The 18,905-nt window shown below is 45.9% G+C and overlaps 1 protein-coding gene across 3 annotated transcripts in view; it reads right to left on the bottom strand.

The window, feature by feature from the left end:
* Positions 1 to 18,905, bottom strand: part of MYO5B (myosin VB) — a 535,083-nt gene that overhangs the window by 223,457 nt on the left and 292,721 nt on the right. For all 3 annotated transcript variants that reach the window (XR_007519178.1, XM_049900180.1, XM_049900178.1), the window contains exons 17-18: positions 16,335 to 16,421; positions 9,822 to 9,933 (exon numbers count right to left, since the gene is read on the bottom strand). Coding sequence is in view for 2 of the 3 variants with exons in the window: in XM_049900180.1 (XP_049756137.1) it covers positions 9,822 to 9,933; positions 16,335 to 16,421 (199 nt within the window). In the remaining variant the exon portion in view is untranslated. The remainder of the gene's footprint in view (positions 1 to 9,821; positions 9,934 to 16,334; positions 16,422 to 18,905) is intronic.

Consider the following 18,905-nt stretch of genomic DNA (forward strand, 5'->3'; position numbering starts at 1 on the left):
TCCAGCCCATACTTTCAATCCTAGCCCTTCCAATGCACAACTCCCTTGCCAAATATCATGTACTCCTCCTCTTCAGATGCAAACTCACTCTCCACATTCACTTAGCAGACACTGAGTCCCTACTATAGGACAGGCACTGGACTAGGTGTTCAGAATGCAGAGGTGAACAAGATGTTTGCCCTCAAAGAACTGACATCATGATGAGGGAAGACAGACAGGCAAAAAAAAAAACACAATAATGTTTTCAGGTACTGGTTATGAAGAAAATAAAACAGGGGTTGGGGTGGGATAGGGATGTTTAAATTGAATGATCACGGAAGGCATCTCTGCAGAGGTGATACCTGAACATAGACTTGAATGAAATGAAGGAGGCAGCTGTGGGAAAATATGGAGATGGGGAGTTCCAGCAAAAAGGAGAGGAGATGCAAAGGCCCTGTGGTGGCGACAAGCTGAGTATATTTGAGGAACAGGATGGCCGCATGGAATTGGGATGGGAAGCAGCTGGGGGTCTTTGAGAAATGACCTGCCCTGGTCTAGTTTATACTTAAAAAAAAAAAAAGATTAACCTCAAATGGCCACACAGTTGTATGCATAATTTCAGATTGTAAATAACCCCCAAATAAATTTTATTTGCTTGAGACTATGAGTTTTTTTGGGACACACAATTACTGTCTTAATTATATCTATTTGGGTTAAAATTAGTTACCCTTCCCTGAGCTCACCCCAGTGGCTAAGGGAAGATGACCCAGCAATGTGCTCAGGGACAAGCCTAGGAGAGAACACTTGGGTGAGGATGTGATCCACAGCGGAAAGTTAACACAACAGTAATGGAGAGCTCTTTGTAAATCAACTTCCATCTACCTTTGCTCGCTGGCATGAAGGCCAGAATAGGAAAGGAAGCAATGAGTCCAGGTCTAAGGAAAACACACACACACGAGAATGTTGCATGTTGGCAAATGGCTTTATAATAATGCTGAATGCAACTCTTCACAGTTAGCAGGAATCCCATTCCACAGATGGCTAGGCTGTGGCTGAGCTGGGGACACAACATCCTATTAGAGTGTCACCAACTAAGTCTCCACCATGGGCCAGGCTACCTGTGAAGCTGGGAAGGGCAGGGGAAGCTGCTCATTTTTGTTTGGTAAAATGCTACCTGACAGGCCTGCTTCTCATCCGTCCGTGTATCTGCTCAGGGCTCTGAGCACATGCTGAGAGGAACAGGGACTAGACTGGGTTCCTGGAAGCTCTGAGGCAGCCAAGGCCCTGTTTCATCACTGCCCTGCTGGGGGAAGGCCCCTCTTCAGTGAGGAAGGGGCAGGAAGCAGAAGTGGGCGGGTGGCTCAGCCCTCGTAGTCACTGGACTAGCCTGGCTGCTTGGACTTCAGGGGAGCAGGGGCCTGGCAGCTGCCTGCTACACCCTAAAAACCAGAGTGGACACATTTGAGAATAAACCAGGAAGGAGGAGACCTGGTCTTCAAAGCCATCTGTTTTTACAAAGATGTCTCTGAAGGTCACACCTGCCACAGCCTGTCACCCACCGGCCTGTCATGCACTCTCCTCAGCCCATGTGTCCTGAGCAGTCTGTCTCCTACCCAAGATCTGCTTTCTCAAACCCCTAGAACTTACTGACTACACTATCCACATATCAGTCAATCAGATGTTGTGTTTTGATAACCTTTCTCTAAGAATCATAGACTGCGGGAGCTGAAAGGAATCTTGGCAATCTATTCTAAGCCACTCCTCTTATTTTACAGATGATAAAACCAAAGCCCAGAAGAGTGATGTGGCTGGATCAAGGTCAGCCTGGAAATATCAAGGAATAGAACCCAAGACCCAGACTCCCAGGCCAGAGATCTCTTACTATAGCACGGCCCCTTTCATAACACTATCTCCTTTCCACACCTCTCACACAGTTCAGGTTCAGGTAACAGCTGGTTTCCCTGGCATGATTCTCTGCAGCTATCTCATAATCACGCTAGATTATTATTGATCACAGAGGGCAGGGTCCGAGTAATATGCTCACACTGACTGCTCCAGGTTAGAGTCCATAGAAAGAACTCAATATCTATTTCTGGAGTTAAAGAATAAACAAATCCAGGATAAGGCTGATGGAGAATTTGTAAAATCCTTGCAGGAGGAGATCCTACCAGAATCCAGGTAACTCCCTAAGCCACAGTGATTTCTTAAACCCTCCTTAATAAAATATCCCCTCAAGTCTTCTTAAAACCAAACAACAGTTTAATTTAACTAGTAAAATAGGTTTGACTTGAGCATTATGCTCTTTTAAGAACTATCTATGTGGGATCAAAGTGACAACAGCAACCCCAAAGATTAGACAGAAACCCTAGGGGGCAGTGAGTTTGTTAATGGGAGAGGAACAAGTCAGAAAAGAAGGGTATGAATGGTTGTACAACTCGAAGAATGTAATCAATATCACTAAATGGTACACACAGAAACCGCTGAAATGGTGTATCTTTTGCTGTATATATTCTCAACAACAAACCCCAAATCCTTCATTAATAGCTTAATGAAGCATCCTTCAGCTCCCAGACCCCCTCCCAATATACGTGGCCACTGAGCTCCTGTGACTGGGCCTGCACATCACCTTATACTGCTTCTTTCCTAACCATTCTGCTCCAAAATGCACTAAGCGCTTGCTCGGGAGGGGCCCGGAGCTAGCAGGTGCCCTTCCAGGCTAACACATGGCTCTGTTGAGTCTGTTTCTCACACAAAGTCCAAGGAGCATCAGTATCTAGAAGGTGTAGCCTAAGGCAAAGGGGAAAAAATTAAAAGGAGGCAATACAAGATCTTCAGGCAAGACGTCAAGCACTGTCCCTAGTCAGTGACCAGGAAAGATGACCATCGCGCACAGTGACATTAATCAGACCGGATGAGTGGGCATTGTGGTTTAGACCATGGGGGTTCTGAGTCAGCCTACCTGTGCAACCTCGGGCAATTAACATCAGCATTCTGTACCTCCATTTCTTCATCTGTAAAATGGGGATAATACTCATATTTACGTCATAAGGCGGTTGTGAAGATTCGATGAGGTAAGGTATACGAAGCTGTAGAAAAGCACCTGACTCCCATAAGTGCTCAATAACTGTGAGCTACTGCAGTATGATGGATTGCTTTGATGTGGCCTTTCTCACCATGGTCAAGTAACACCCACCCAAGTGAGTGAGTGTTGTCATTGTTGTTAGGTGCTGTTGAGTCGGTTCCAACCCATAGTGACCCTATGTACAACAGAACAAAACACTGCCGGTCCTGCACCATCTTCACACCCTTGTTACGCTTCAGGCCATTGTTACTGCCGTTGTGTCAATCCATCTCATTGAGGGTCTTCCTCTTTTTTGCTGACCCTTGACTTTACCAAGCATGATGTCCTTCTCCAGGGACTGTTAACTCCTGATAACATGTCCAAAGTAAGCAATACGAAGTTTCACCATCCTCGCTTCTAAGGAGCATCCTAGCTGTACATCGTCCAAGACAGATTTGTTTATTCTTCTGGCAGTCCATGATATATTGGATATTCTTTGCCAACAACACAATTCAAAGGCATCAATTCTTTGGTCTTTCTTATTCATTGTCCAGCTTTCACACACACATGAGGTGATTGAAAACACCATGGTTTGGGTCAGGTGCACCTTAGTCCTCAAAGTGACATCTTTGCTTTTTAACACTTTAAAGATGTTTTTTGCAGCAGATTTGCCCAATGCAATATGTCCTTTGATTTCTTGACTGACTGCATCCATGGGTGTTGATTGTGGATTCAAGTAAAATGAAATCCTTGACAATTTCAATCTTTCCTCCATTTATCATGATGTTGTTTATTGGTCCAGTTGTGAGGATTTCTGTCTTCTTTATGTTAAGGAGTAATTCATACTGAAGGCTGTAGTCTCTGATCTTCATCAATAAGTGGTTCAAGTCCTCTGCACTTTCAGGTTGTTAATGAGTATTCCTCCAATCCTGATGCCTTGTTCTTCTTCATACAGTCCAGCTTCTCGGATTATAGGTTCAACATACAGACTGAATGAGTATGGTAAAAGGATACAACCCTGACACACACCTTTCCTGATTTTAAACCACGCAGTATCCCCTTGTACTGTTTGAATGACTGCCTCTTGGGCTACGTAGAGGTTCCTTGGGAGCACAACTAAGTGTTCTGGAATTCCCATTCTTCTCAGTGTTACCCGTAATTTGTTATGATCCACACAGTCGAATGTCTTTGCATAGTCAATAAAATACAAGTAAACATCTTCCTGGTATTCTCTGCTTCCAGCCAAGATCCATCTGACATCAGCAATGATATCCATTGTTCCACAACCTCTTCTGAATCTGGCTTGAATTTCTGGCAGTTCCCTGTCGACGTACTGCTGCAATCACTTTTGAATGATCTTCAGCAAAATTTTACTTGTGTGTGATACTGATGATATCGTTTGATAATTTCCAAATTCTGTTGGATCATCTTTCTTTGGAATGGGCAAAAATATGGATCTCTTCCAGTCACTTGGCCAGGTAGCTGTCTTCCAAGTTCCTTGGCGTAGATGAGTGAGTGCTTCTAGTACTGCATTCATTTACTGAAACATCTCAACTGGTATTCTGTCAATTCTGGACCCTTGTTTTTCACCAATGCCTTCAATGCAGTTTGGACTGCATATGCTACCTCCTCAAATAGCTGAATGCCAATGAATTCTTTTTGGTACAGTGACTCTTTGTATTCCTTCCATCTTCTTTTGATGTTCCCTGTGTCATTCAATATTTTCCCCAAATAATCCTTCAATATTGCAACTCGAGGCTTGAATTTTCTTCCTTTCATTTAGCTACTCTACATTCAAAAGCAAACTTAAGAGCCTCTTCTGACACCCATTTTGGTCTTTTCTTTCTCTCCTGTCTGTTTAATGACCTCTTGCTTTCTTCATGCATGATGTCCTTGATGTCATTCCACAACTCGTCTGGTCCTTGGTCATTAGTGTTCAATGCATAAAATCTACTCTTGAGGTGATCTCTAAATTCAGGTGGGATATACTCAAGGTTGTACTTTGGCTCTCGTGGACTCGTTCTAATTTTCTTTAACTTCAACTTGAACCTGCATATGAGCAATTGACGGTCTGTTCCACAGTCAGCCCCTGGCCTTGTTCTGACTGATGATATTGAGCTTTTCCATCATCTCTTTCCACAGATGTAGTCCACTTGATTCCTGTGTACTTCATCTGTCAAGATCCACGTGTACAGTCATTGTTTACGTTGTTGAAAAAAGGTATTTGCAATGAAGAAGTCATTGGTCTTACAAAATTCTATCATGTGATCTCCGGTGTTGTTTCTACCTGCAAGCGCATATTTTCCAACTACCAGTCCTTCATTTCCAACTTTTGCATTCCAATCGCCAGTAATTATCAATGCATCTTGATTGCATGTTTGATAAATTTTAGGCTGCAGAAGTTGGTAAAAATCTTCAGTTTCTTCATCTTTGGCCTTAGTGGTTGGTGTGTACATTTGAATAATAGTCGTATTAACTGGTCTTCCTTGTAAGTGCATGGATATTATCCTATCACTGACAGTGTTGTACTTCAGGATAGATCTTGAACGTTCCTTTTGACAATGAATGCAATGCCATTCCTCTTCAAGATGTCATTCCTGGCATAGTGGACCATATGATTGGCCAATTCAAAATGGCCAACATCAGTCCATTTCACCTCACTAATGCCTAGACTATCGATGTTTATGCATTCCATTTCATTTTTGATGGTTTCTAATTTTCCTAGATTCATATTTTGTACATTCCATGTTCCTATTATTATTATTATCATTAATGGATGTTAGCAGCTGTCTCTCTTCATTTTCAGTTGTGCCACATCAGCAAATTAAGGTCTTGAAAGCTTAACTTTGTCCACATCATTAAGGGTGACTCTACTTTGAGGAGACAGCTCTCCCCTAGTTGTATTTTGAGGGCCTTCCAATGTGAGGAGCTCATCTTCTGGCACTATATCAGACAGTGTTCTGCTGCTATTCATAAGATTTTCACTGGCTAATTTTTTCAAAAGTAGACTGCCAGGTCCTTCTTCCTAGTCTGTCTTAGTCTGGAAGCTCAGGAGAAACCTGTTGCCCAAGGCTGACCCTACTGGTATTTGAATACTGGTGGCATAGGTTCCAGCATCACAGCAACATGCAAGCCACCACAGTACGACAAACTGACAGTCGTGTGGTGAGTGATTGGGTGGTATGGTGCAAATACAGTAATTTGTGGCCCACCAAGGGCACTGGTCAGTTTTGCCATCCCACTGGGCTTGAAATAAGGCATCCCAGAGAGGGGAAGGAGAGGATCCCACAACCACCAAGTACGAACAGTCAGTAGCAGAGCGTGTCCTTTGAACCCAGGATTCCTGTGCTGAGAAACTCCTGGAACCAGGCCACAGAGAGAGTAAGGAGCTGTAACACTGAAGACAGCAAGAAGTGGTGGTAGAGTAATGGTAGCAGGAGAGACAGACAGGAGATGGTACAGTGGGCTTCCCAGCCCATGGAGTGAGAAAGCTGAGTGTCTTTGGGCCAAGGCTTACTGGAGGAGTGATGTGCCTCTGGGCACTCATTGGCAGAGCTAAAAGAGCTTTGTAACACTTGCCCGGGCAGGGCAAAGGTCAAGGAGCCAGAGAGAGGCATGCCTGTGAGCACAGCTGAGAAGAAGCTTTCCTGAAAGAAGAACTGTATCCTGAGCATTCCTGAACCTGAACTGTAACCTGTTACTTCCCTAAAAAACTCCATAATCATGAGTATTGCCTGTGAGTTCTGTGTGTCCACTGCAATGAATTACTGAACTCAGCACAAAACTAGAGAGTGCCGTGGGAGGGATTGTCGGTGTCATAATTGGTAAAGACGGCAGAGAGAGAAGGCATGTCTGACCTCCACCTCATAGGAATCAGCCTTGGGCTGTTGATATTGATTCTCCTTCCCCGTAATAAAGTTAGAGGAGGTCAGATGCCACCTTCATATCATTTTTAGAGCCACAATTGGTGGGTTTCAAGTCAGGGTAGGTTAGTGTAGCTCATCATCCATGCAGTCATCGCACAATGTCATACAGCTCCTGTGACACCTGGGAATTGTTCTAGGAACACAATCACAATAAAGCCCTTATCATTAGATGTTCACAATCTAGTGAGATGACAAGGAAACCCTCAATTACGATACAAGGGCTAAAAGCAATAAGGAAGACGGAAGGTGAGTACTGCTGGACCATAGAAGATGGAATAAATAACTCCATCTGGGAGGCCAGAACAGGCGTTCACAGACCAGAAATCATCTTAGAGCTCAGTGTACAAGAAGAGTAGAACTTGGCCAGGCAGGTAAAGTGTGGGGAAAATCATTTCAGGCAGGGGGAACAGCATGTATTCATATAATTTGTCATTCATTCATTCCACAAACGTTTAGTGGATTCCTTCTATGTGCCAGGCCCTGTGGCTCCTAACTAAGGGGGAAGAGCCAGTGCAAAAGACACTGCTCTCTGTAATCTAGCTGGGAATGAACAATAAGGACATGTTCCTTTGGAACACAGTACAGCATGTGACATGGGCTCTGAGAGTAGCACAGAGTGCTGGAGGCGAGTGCTCAACTAGGGAAAGCGGGAAGGCAGAGCTGGAGCTGGGCATTGAACAGCAGGTAGGCTCCTCACAGGTGGAAAGAAGAGGCAGCTATGCCAGGCAAGGCCCAGTAGCCCGAGTGGGTCAAGGGGCACCCCGGGCAAAGGTACCTGGTCCTGTTAGCTGTAGGGGAGCATGTGTGGGTGGAAGCTAAGTCAGCCAGTCTGACTGGAGTCCCCTTCCACATGCTCCCATTTGGGAAGCAGAGGTTCTGCTGGTAACATTGGAGAAATCCAGGGAGAGAAAGGAAAATGAAACTATGACCCTAGACAGAGGAGAAGACAGCCATGTGGCACAGTGGGCTCCTCACAAGCATTGACTGCACATTAAGAGGTCAGCTCCCGGGGTCAGCAAGCAGGCTGCCTCTTTGGTCTCCATACCAACAGAAATCATCTGACTTTCAACACAGACTTTCTCACCCTTGAAAGTAAAATGTGCAAATGTGGACACTGATCGGTTAGCACAGCTAAAAAGCTCATCAACCAGAGTCCAACCAACGGGAGCCTTCACTGAACCAGACTGCCGCCCTCTGCTCTCTACTGCAGGAGAAAAGGGGCAGAGGAGGCCAATCCTGGGCTCTCCTTTTCAAAAACACAAAAGCAAACCAAACCCACTGCCGTCAGAGTCAATTCCAACTCATAGTAACCCTATAGGGCAGAGTAGAGCTACCCCATAAGGCTTCCAAGGCTGTAATCTTTACAGAAGCAGACTGCCATATCTTTCTCCCAAGGAGTGGCTGGTGGGTTCGAACTGCTGACCTTTTGGTTAGCAGCCTAGTGCTTTAACCACTGCTCCACCAGAGCTCCTTTTTAAAAAGGTAGTTTTAAATGCTATGTGTCCGTTTTCACAATATCCTTCACTGTCTATAGCTACAGACTTAAGAAGATGATGCCCAGAAGACGACTATGTCACATTTATAAAATAAAGCCTCACCTTAAAACCTGAGTATTTGCTGGTGAACTGTTCCAGATGAATGGATTTTTCTGGTAAAATTATGCTTGGAAATTTTATTTTTTTGATATAATTCTTTTTATTACTTTCTTAAAAGGAAAAATTTTTAAAATATAATTTGTCCCTTTATCAAGAATATTAATTATTATACTCTGCTATAATCCCTGAAGAAGTCTCTGGGTGGCACAAATGGTTAACGGCTCCACTACCAACTGAAAGGTTAGTGGTTCAAATCCACCCAGAGGTGCTTCAGGAGACTGGCCTGGCAACCTGTTTCTGAAAAGTCACATCCTTGAAAACCCTATGGAGCAGTTCTACACTGCACACGTGGGGTTGTCATGAGTCAGAAATTGACTCCATGGCAACTGGTTTTTTGGTCTGGATTGAGAACATTAATTATTATACTCTGTTATGATCCCTAGGAGCCCTCGTGGCACAGTGGTTAAGCACTTGGCTGCTAACCAAAAGATTGGTGGTTCAAAACCACCAGACGTGGCAGTCTGCTTCTGTAAAGATTACAGCCTTGGAAACCCTATGTGGCAGCTCTATTCTGTCCCATTGGGCCGCTATGAGTCACAACTGACTCGACTGCAATGGGCTTTTGGCTATAATCCCTGAATGCTCTCGGAACTATTGAAATGTTTAAAGATTTGCCCCTCGCAAAAGGCCTCCAATAGCTCTGCTTTTATATATCTCTGGTTTCACCTGTCAAATGTGATTTTAGGTCCTTTCAATTACAACATGAAATCTGTTATCTTATTTAAAACAATTATCTGGGTAAGGGTGGGAGGCTATGCAATGAGTAAGATGTAAGAGGCACAGCTATTGACTCCCGGATCTGTGTCTGGGCTCCTAATCTGAGCCCTGAATTGGTGGACCAGGTGTGGTGAGCTATGCCACGCTTGGATTTTGGAGAAGCCAGAGGTCCTGGGCCAGAAGCTTGTAGCCAGCAGTGTAGCCTCATCATGAACCCCTGTGGGCTGTGCAAATAATTTCTGTGTGTGCTGACACGTGAAAAAGGCTAGGCGGTGTCTACAGTACATGGGTGAAGGGGCTGTACTTTTGCAGTCACTGAGATGGGCAATAGATTAACACCTCAGAAACAGTTTCAAGAAAGATGGAAAGAATTTGGTCAAGATAAAAAGGCTGTTAGCCCCCTCTGCTAACTCCCTGCTCTCAGAGCGTTCTGGTTAAGCCTTTCCTGGAGCCCAGAACTGCCCAGTGACGTCCCCAGCTCACCTTGATGAGGTTCTCCAGGACAGACTTGCAGATGGCCTTTTTGTCCGTGTTGGCAAGCTCTTGCTTTTTGACAAGCACCCGGTACCGGTTGAAGAAGTCATGGTAGGCCCACCTGGAGGGAAGGCAGAGATGTGTCGGGGACATGTCCTGCCTCTTGGCCACACAAGGGCCACGGGTGACCTCAGACAGTGCCTTCTAGGGCCAGTGCTTCTTCAGAGCAACAAAAACAGTCCCTGGGGTATTTTGTCTTCCCCCAAATACCCCAAGAGAATTTCAAAGTGTTGATTTATTTATGGCTGGAGGCCCAAGGGGAAAGGTCAGTTTTAGAGGCCCCTCTTGGAGGGCTGACTGAGATGACAGTGATGACAGAGGGCTTCTGCCGCCAGCAACTGAGCGCCACTCCTTGGCTGCTGCTGAAGAAGTAAGTAACTTAACTGGTATGCCGCTTTGTTTGTAAATCCTGGTTTTCTTCTTATAATACTAAGAGTGCTCATTGTAAACTTTTCTTAATGCAGAAAAGTACATATTAGGACATAAAAACTGGCCATATCCTAACCCTGCAGAGATAACACTGTTTACATTTTGTAAATTATTTTTTTCTTGATCATTAGTCTAATGCATGCCCACTATAGAGAAAACCTCAGGAAATTTGTATGAGAAAATAAAGAACACTTATAATTCTACTACCTATAAGACAAGTGCTATTTGGTATGCTTTGGAAGGGAACCTTTCAGATCTCTTCCTAAACACATGTTGTCTGTTTTATGAGTAAATTCACTGTTTTCTAGGCAGGGTCTGCCCCCTCTCCTTTTAAGTCTACCTCAGTTAAACACACATACACTTACACCCCCAACACTTGTTACCTCAGTTTTCAGGGATGTTCCCAACTTTTACATGTAATCATATATCGTGATTTAGTACAACTCTAAGGAGAACAGTCCTGATGATGCAATTGTTAAGCACTTGTCTGCTAACCAAAATGTTGACGGTTGGAACCTATCTGCAGCTCTACAAGAGAAAGACCTGGCAGTCTGCTTCTATAAGGATTACAGCCTAGGAAGCCGTATGGGGCAGCTCTACTCTGTCCTAAAGGATTGCTATGAATCGGAATCGACTCGACAGCACGTATTCCTCTAAGGAGATTTTGAATTTTCAGTCTAAACCCCTCTGAAAGTAAATTCAGCTCAGCCCCTCATTTTGCGTCCACAGTGGAGGTCCACCTGCAGCTTGCTCTCCTTTGGTGACCAAGCCCCAGCACATACCTTCAGAAATCATCGGGCAGTGCTGCACACACCCCATCACCAGGTACACGTGCTCTACACTCTGTTTATTTGGAAATCATTTAGAAGCTGCCTTTAGAAAGTGTGTCTACTGGTTCCCAACACCTGTGGCAGCCTTGCTGATTAACTGTCCAGCTACTCAGACAAACTATTTCATTCTAAGGTATGAATGGAGAGCAAATAGATTGTATCCTCTTATGGACTGAACAGTGTCCCCCAGAAAGCTATGTGGAAGTCCTACCTGCAAATGTGACCTTCCGTTTGGAAACAGGGTTTTTCTTTTGTTATCAGTCAAGGCATAACGAGGGCATATCAGTTAAGGCATAATGAGGGCCTGCCGGAGCAAGGCAGGTCCTAATCCTAATCCCTTCTGAGTGATGTCCTATAAAAGGGTGGAGAACAGACAGGGACACAGAGTTTCTCTCTCTCTCTCTCACACACATATACACAGGAAGGCAGATGCTATGTGACGACTGAGGCAGATGCATGTATAAGCAGCCACCAGAAACTAGGAGGCATGGGACAGTTCCCCTCTCAAAGCCCCCAGGAGGAATCGACATGGTCAAGATCCTCATTTTGGGCACCTAGCCTCCAGAACTATAAGAAAACAAATCTCTGTTCTTTAAAGCCACCCGCTTTGTGGTATTTTGTTCCGGCAGCCTAGGAAACTAGGATACACCCCTTGTCCTGGAGCACACTCACCTTCCAAGGGGGGCCTTGAGAAATTGTATTTGAAGAAACCAGTGTTGTGAGGACCACTGGTGGGCAGGTGGGACACACTGCTCTTGGGAAGGTTCTTCTTAGGGACCCTCTCCTCGCCCTCCACAATCTTACTAAAGTGAGGTCCTCAGGCTTCTGAGGGGCCTGTACCCCCCCGCCCCCACCCCAGGCCACTCACCTCAGCTCCCTGGGATGAGAAGGAAAATGTAGACTGGCTCCTTGCCACCCGCCCCCCCCCCCCCCCGCCCGACTCCATTCTAAACACAGTGCCAAGAAGGCAAACGTAAGGAAGCTATGGATGGCAGTGCTCTGGACCCAAGCCCACACATTGAAATCACAGCATTAAAAGACATTTCTGGGATACCAGGAGTAGTCTTCCCTCCCTCCCCTCCCCATAGCCCTTGTAATTACAAAAAACTAAAGGTACATATGACTTACAATTGTCTGCCGGAAAGAAGTCTGAAACAATTAGGAAGGCTAGAAAAGACATCCTTCAGCAGCCCCAGAAGAGGCCAGTGAGTTTGGGGGCATCTTGATGTTGCTGGTAGGTCTATCTCCAACCAGGTGGAGAGAGCAGGAGGAGAAGCCATTTACCATATGGCTCTAAAGACTTGGAGGGAACCCATTCTCTTAGCTGCCAGGAAGAGGCCGCCTGGATGAGGGAAAAGCACACCTGGGCTCCCTGAGTGTTCAGACAGAGGAGAGAGTGTAGGAACAGTATTGAACTGGCAGAGCAGCCCTCTGTCCTATTCACAGGACAGAAAAAGTATGTTATCACTGCACAGCTCCTGGACATCACGTTGGCTCCTGGCAGGTAATATCTTCCACTGGTTCCCACCCATCTGAGTCCTCCTTATGCCTCAAATCCCAGCTCCAGTCTCCCCTTCTCCCTGAACCTGCAGGCTTCTCACATGTGCACTACAACCTTGCATTTGGTTACATGCTGTTCTTGAAAGGTTTCAAGTTTGTCTCACTTTTCTCCTCCTCCTGGAGGTTGAGGCCACCTCTCTAATTCCCTCTCAGCACCCGGCACAGGCTGAATAAATGTCTTGATACAAGATGAGATATGGAATAAAAGACAGATTAACAGAAGAACAAGGTAAACTTCTCATCCTACATAAAGCTCACGGGAGACCACAGAATGAGAACCCTCTCCTACCTTTCTTCTTCTCTACCCCTGAAACAGATATTGCAGTTGGAGTGTGGGTGGCATACCTGTCACTGTGATTTCACACAGTGAGGCTGCACACAAGCCCAGCTGGTGACTCATGGGCCAGAGATGTGTCAGGACCTCTGCCTGAAGTGTGGTCTGCAATTAACCACGTTAGTTCCATCTGCTTCTAGCCTTCTCCTGAAGTTCTCCAAGGAGAGATTCACATCCTCTGTAGGTCACTGGTCCTACTATTAACCAATTCATTCAGTTAGAAAGTTCTTGGAAAAGTAAGTGGCTTCTTATATAATGAGATTGGTTCCATCTCCCTCAGAGCTGATCTCATTGCCACATGTTTCCTTCCTTTCTTCTCCCCTATCCTGACCTGTCTGGATGTTCACATCTCCCAGGCTGACCAGCCTACCACTTGTATCTATTTTAAGTAAGTACACATAAAGATGGGCACACCTGGGGCTTCTCTGTTCCCCTCCAGACCTCACCTGCACTGCACAGGCACAGGTATGGCTGTGAGGATCTGTGATCCTTAAATTCTCACACAGCAACCCCAAATACTTAAAGGACATCTTAGCTTCACTTTACATTGACAGACTTGTTTATACAACTTTTAAATTGCTCAGAGTTTTCAGGAATTTCAAAATGTTCTTTTGAGGGGACCAGGTACGACACACACAGAGAAGCAGCTTCTTGCTCATACCTGGATGAGCCATAAATATTCCCTTAAATGCTTAAGTGCCCAGCACTGTGCTGAGGGCTTTAGATGCATCATCTCATTTCTCACAACAGCTGTGGAGTAAGTACGATCATTCATGCTACTTAACAATAAGGAAACCCAGGCTCAGTGAGAGGCACTCGTCCGAGGTCAACAGCCAGAAGCATGGAAGCACAGACTTGAATCCAGGCGTGACTCCCAAGCCCAAGCACCAACCACCAGGCTCTTTGGGCTGAAGCCCAGAGTGCTGTTCTGTAGTCCAGAACCCTTTAAGATGGAGCAAACAGTGAGCAGTGCTATGCCCAGTCCCTCTCCTCCTGAGGAAGTCTCACAGGACCCTACCCCACCCTCTTTACCAGTTGCCATTGAGTTGGCTCTGACTCATGGCGACCCCGTATGTGTCAGAGTAGAAGTGTGCTCCGTAGGACTTTGAATGGCTTATTTTGGGGAAGTAGATCACCAGGCCTTTCTTCCGAGGTGTGTCTGGGTGGACTCAAACCTCCAACCTTTCTATTAGTAGACAAATGCGTTAACTGTCCACCCAGAGATTCTACCCCATCCCTTACTCCCGTGATAAGCCTTTGTTTGGAAGTGAAAGCTTCACTGACAGGAGCAGGAAGATGCTTGGCAATAACACAGCACTGGGCAGAGGATTCCTGGTTCTGATCCTAACTCAACCACCAACCAGCTGGTGACCCTGAGCAGCTCACGTCCCTCTCTGGGTCTCATTCATAAAAGTGCATTTATCTCTTGATGCACCCAAACCTACGTATAAAACTGAGTTACAGTCCATAACACAATACCCTTTCTATCACAAATTGCCCTCTTAATATTTTCCATTCTAGGTTATTTCATTAAAAAACAATAGGTTGGTCACAACTCATTAAAATGATTTCCTGGCCCACTAATGGGTTGCAGTGCACAGTACTGAGACACACTGGACTAAAAACCGTGGCTTTCAAAATGTTTTTCTGCTCCTTTTTTTCAAGACGCAGAAACCTTTTTGGTAGGTGAAATCTTTCTTGGGGGCTCTGCAGACAGGGCAGCCAAGACATAGCTGCTTTGTTTCACAGGAGTGGGCCCGGCTGCCACGGAAGAGGGCAGATCCCTGAGGCCCTCTTCTAGTTCTTACACTGAGAGAAGTTGTGTCTGATTGGAAACCTGTGCTTGTAGCAGGCACTACAGGCAACCTAATTGGTGAGACTACAGTGGTTTGAACTCAAAACTGAACTACTACGCCTGGGGCCTGAGACCCATTCTAGCAATCAAAAGGGCAAAGGTGGCTACTCAGGATGGACAGGGAAAGGGAGGTAGAGTCTTCATCTACGGAGGACAAGTGTGGCCCACCTCATTAATGGCAGAGTTGTTAGCTATCTATGCTCTGACCCGGAGATTAAAAAAGTTGAGCTAGGGCCCCAGGACTCTCCTCTCTTTTTTCGAAGCAGGGCAATGTGGTTGGGAAAAAAAAAAAAATAGTCTTCAACCCTGGCTGGAGCAGATTATCCCCAACAATGCTTGAACATGCTAGGCTTTGGAAAGCTGCCTGGATGCTGCAGACTACTGACAGTTCTTGTACTATCCAGGTCACATGCAAATTCCTAATTCCATCAGCAACTTCCTTCCCAGACCTAACACTGGGGGAACTGTCTATGGTTAGATTGTTCATGGGTAATTAACCACTGCATATGAAATGGTTCCTCAAATGTAGCGGGGACAGTGCCAGGTGGAGAGATGGTGGGGAGGGGGGAGGCCTGTACTACATCCCCTCCCCCTAGAGCTGACTCCCTCCACCTTCCATCACATACGAAACTTCTTAGGACAGAGGGTCCCTGGGGAGTACCCCAGGCTCTGAGCCCCTACACTGGTCAGCTCTAATTAATGGCAGAAGATGCTTGGCCTGCATGACACTGGCATGCAGTAAGATTGCAGGAAAGCTAGCGGGGTCATCAATCATCCTCCACCCCTATTTGAGGGAAGTGTCCAGAGGAGAACCACAGCTTGACATGTTGCTATTGCTGTTAAGGGACACCGAGCCAGTTCCCACTCAGAGCAACCCTAGGTATGACAGAATGAAACACCACCCGTTCTTGTGCCATCCTCACAATTGTTGCTATGCTTGAGCCCAGTGTCACAGCCACTGTGTCGGTCCAACTCGTTGAGCATCTTCCCCTCTTTCACTCACCTTCTACAGCTGGGCATAATACTACAAGAATGCTGCAGTGGTTCAATGGCTTATCCACAATGCAAATCAGATCATGATAGTCTGTTTTTTAAATGCAAAGAAATTATTCTGATCCTGTATTAAAAGGTAAAGAGTGGAAGATGAGAAAAGGAGAAATCCCCTTGTAACTCTAGCTAGCTCATCATTCAGACTAATTTGAAATTTGAAAAGCTGCCCAAGTGGGTGCTACTGTTGACTCCCATACATCACAGGCCAAACTGCAATTCCTATTTCCCTCAGCCTCCTGCATGGAGCCTCAGTATTTGGGAACTCTTTTGGAGGACCCGTTTCTGGCTAACAGTGACAGCACATAAAAGGGTTCCCCAGGGAACCACACTTCAGAATGGGCTTCTCAATAGCAGGTGGTAGGACCCTGGTGGCTCCAGGTGGGCACAGCTGATGGGCATATTACCTGGAGGGGTAGCCGGCAGCGCTGATACGAATCGTCTCCAACACCCCACAGGCTCTGAGCTGTTGCACTGCCCTCTTGGGATCAAAGCTGCAAAACAACAAGACAGGCAATGAGTGGACATGTTGGTAAACAACAAACAGACCAAGAGAGAAAGAAAGAACACCTAGGCCTGCAGTAGACGAAGGACCCGTTGACACTGCATTACACAGGTCATTGTGCGCCTGGAGTTCAAAGTCTGGGCAAAGCAGAGACTACCAGACACTAGTTGGCAGGCACGTGAGCCAGGTTAGCATCTTCGGTTCTATGCTTGAGGCTTTGTGCACCTTCTTGTTCTTGCCTGGGATACCCATCTTTTTCAATGCCTACTTGAACTCACCAAGGCTTATTCCTGCCTCCTCTCTGGAGCTTTCACTGACTAACTCCACCCATGTGCGGATCTGTAGTAAGTCAATTTCCAAGCTATATACACTTGGCACTATGAGCATTGTCTCAGCTCTATGGTTAAAAGGGAAACCCTGGTGGCATAGTGGTTAAGTGCTATGGCTGCTAACCAAAGAGTCAGCAGTTCAAATTCACCAGGCGCTCCTTGGAAACTCTATGGGGCAGTTCTACTCTGTCCTACAGGGTCACTATGAGTCGGAATTGACTCGACAGCACTGGGTTTGATTTGGGTTTTGGTTATGGTTAAAAGGATGAGTTTTTAGGGCCAGGCAGACCTGGGTTTCAGTCATGATATGGTCACTCACCAACTATGTGTGTAAGTTGGGGAATGTAACTTAACCTATTTGGGCCTCAGTAGTCTTATCTATAAAATGGGGGTAATAACAGTAATCCCCATTTTTAGGATTAGTGCGAAGATTGAATGCAGTGACTCACAAAAGCAGAACAGTGCCTGGCACAGGACAAGGGCACAAATCTCGTTACCTACCATTATGAGAGCTGGCCAGTTAAGAATCATATAGAAGAATTTTATCTTCTGAGCCGTGTCTTCAACCACTCACATACCCCACATGCTAAGCCTTGCGCTGAAAACCCAGTAAACAAACCTCACTTTCACATGTGTCTCTGAATCTGCCTCCCTACGTTCACTATAAGGGGTCCAGGAGTGGAAAGCTAGCTCTCCAGCCTATTAACCTTTAGAGCATGATTAAGTTTGATGAGGACAATTAACACCTAACACTGGATTGAAAAACTGTCAAAGAAATATAGGGTCAGACTGCTGAAACCAGGTTCACACGTTCCCCTCCTGACAAAACGTGCAGGGTTCAGCGGAGCTGGGAGTGGCCTGGATGCAGAGCATGGATTCCATGGTGTGAGCACTGGGATTCTCCTTGGCAGTCACATGCCATTCAGTAGATTTGTGCACAGGCTTCAGGCTCCTTCCCCACTGCCTCAGACTCTGCAGCACCCCACAGTCCCACTTCGGGACCCCAAGATCCATGAGACTGACCACTTCTGAGACCAGAGGGCTGGCCTGCAGGGTACCTGGCCAGTTCCTCTGACAAGCAGTCCTAACTTACAACTCTCCCTGGTGCTGCCTCCTTCCTGGACACTGAATCACTCTCTCACCTCCAACCTGTTGCAGCACTTTACAGATTGACTGTCACTTCTACAATGTCACCATTAGTTATTCGTGACTGGCAGTTCCTTAAGGGTGGGGGGAATGTCTCAGTCACTGTCCTAGCCCAGTGCCTAGTGAGTAGTAGATATGACAGATGTTTCTTGAATAAAGGAAGATGTAAAGGGGAAAAGACATTAATCCATGAGATGCTATCAAAGCATTTAGTGTAGAATAGTGGCTCTCAACCAGGGGTGATTTTACTACCTGCCCCCTGGTCCTCCCTCACCGAGGAACACTTGGGAATGTCTGAAGATATTTGTAAGGAGCCCTCGTGGCGCAGTAGTTAAAGCGCCTGGCTGCTAACTGAAGGGTTGGTGTTTAGAACCCACCAGCTGCTCCTTGGGAGAAAGAGGCGGCAGCCTGGTTCCATAAAGATTACAGCCTTGGAAACCCTATGGGGCAGACCTGCTGTGTCCCATAGGTTTGCTATGAGTTGGAACTGACTCAACCACATGGGTTTGGTGGTTTTGTAAGACATTTTTAGTTGTCACACCTGGGGGAGGCTACTGGCATCTAGTGAGTAGAGGTGCTGCTAAACATCCTACAGTGCACAGGGCAGCTCCACATAAAGGATTATCTAGCCCAAAACGCCAACAGTGCCAAGATTGAGAAACCTCGGTGTAGGGGATGTTGTTGTTGGTGTTAGGTGCCATCAAGTCGCTTATGACTCATAGTGACCACATGTACGACAGAATGAAATGCTGCCTGGTCCTGTGTCATCCTCACAACCATTGCTATGTTTGGGCCTATTGTTGCAGCCACTGTGTCAATCCACACGTCGAGGTTCTTCCTCTTTTTCTGGTGTGTGGGATAAAGGGAGGAATACAGCAATTTCTCTCTAGAATAACGTTAGTAACAATACTACATTTTAATCAAACACATTTTTATACTTCTCACAGCTTATTCCATTCGTTATCTCCTTGACTTCTTTCTCAGGATAACTATTTTTA

The sequence above is a fragment of the Elephas maximus genome, chromosome 11 (assembly GCF_024166365.1).
Source record: "Elephas maximus indicus isolate mEleMax1 chromosome 11, mEleMax1 primary haplotype, whole genome shotgun sequence".
NCBI classification, from domain to species: domain Eukaryota; kingdom Metazoa; phylum Chordata; class Mammalia; order Proboscidea; family Elephantidae; genus Elephas; species Elephas maximus.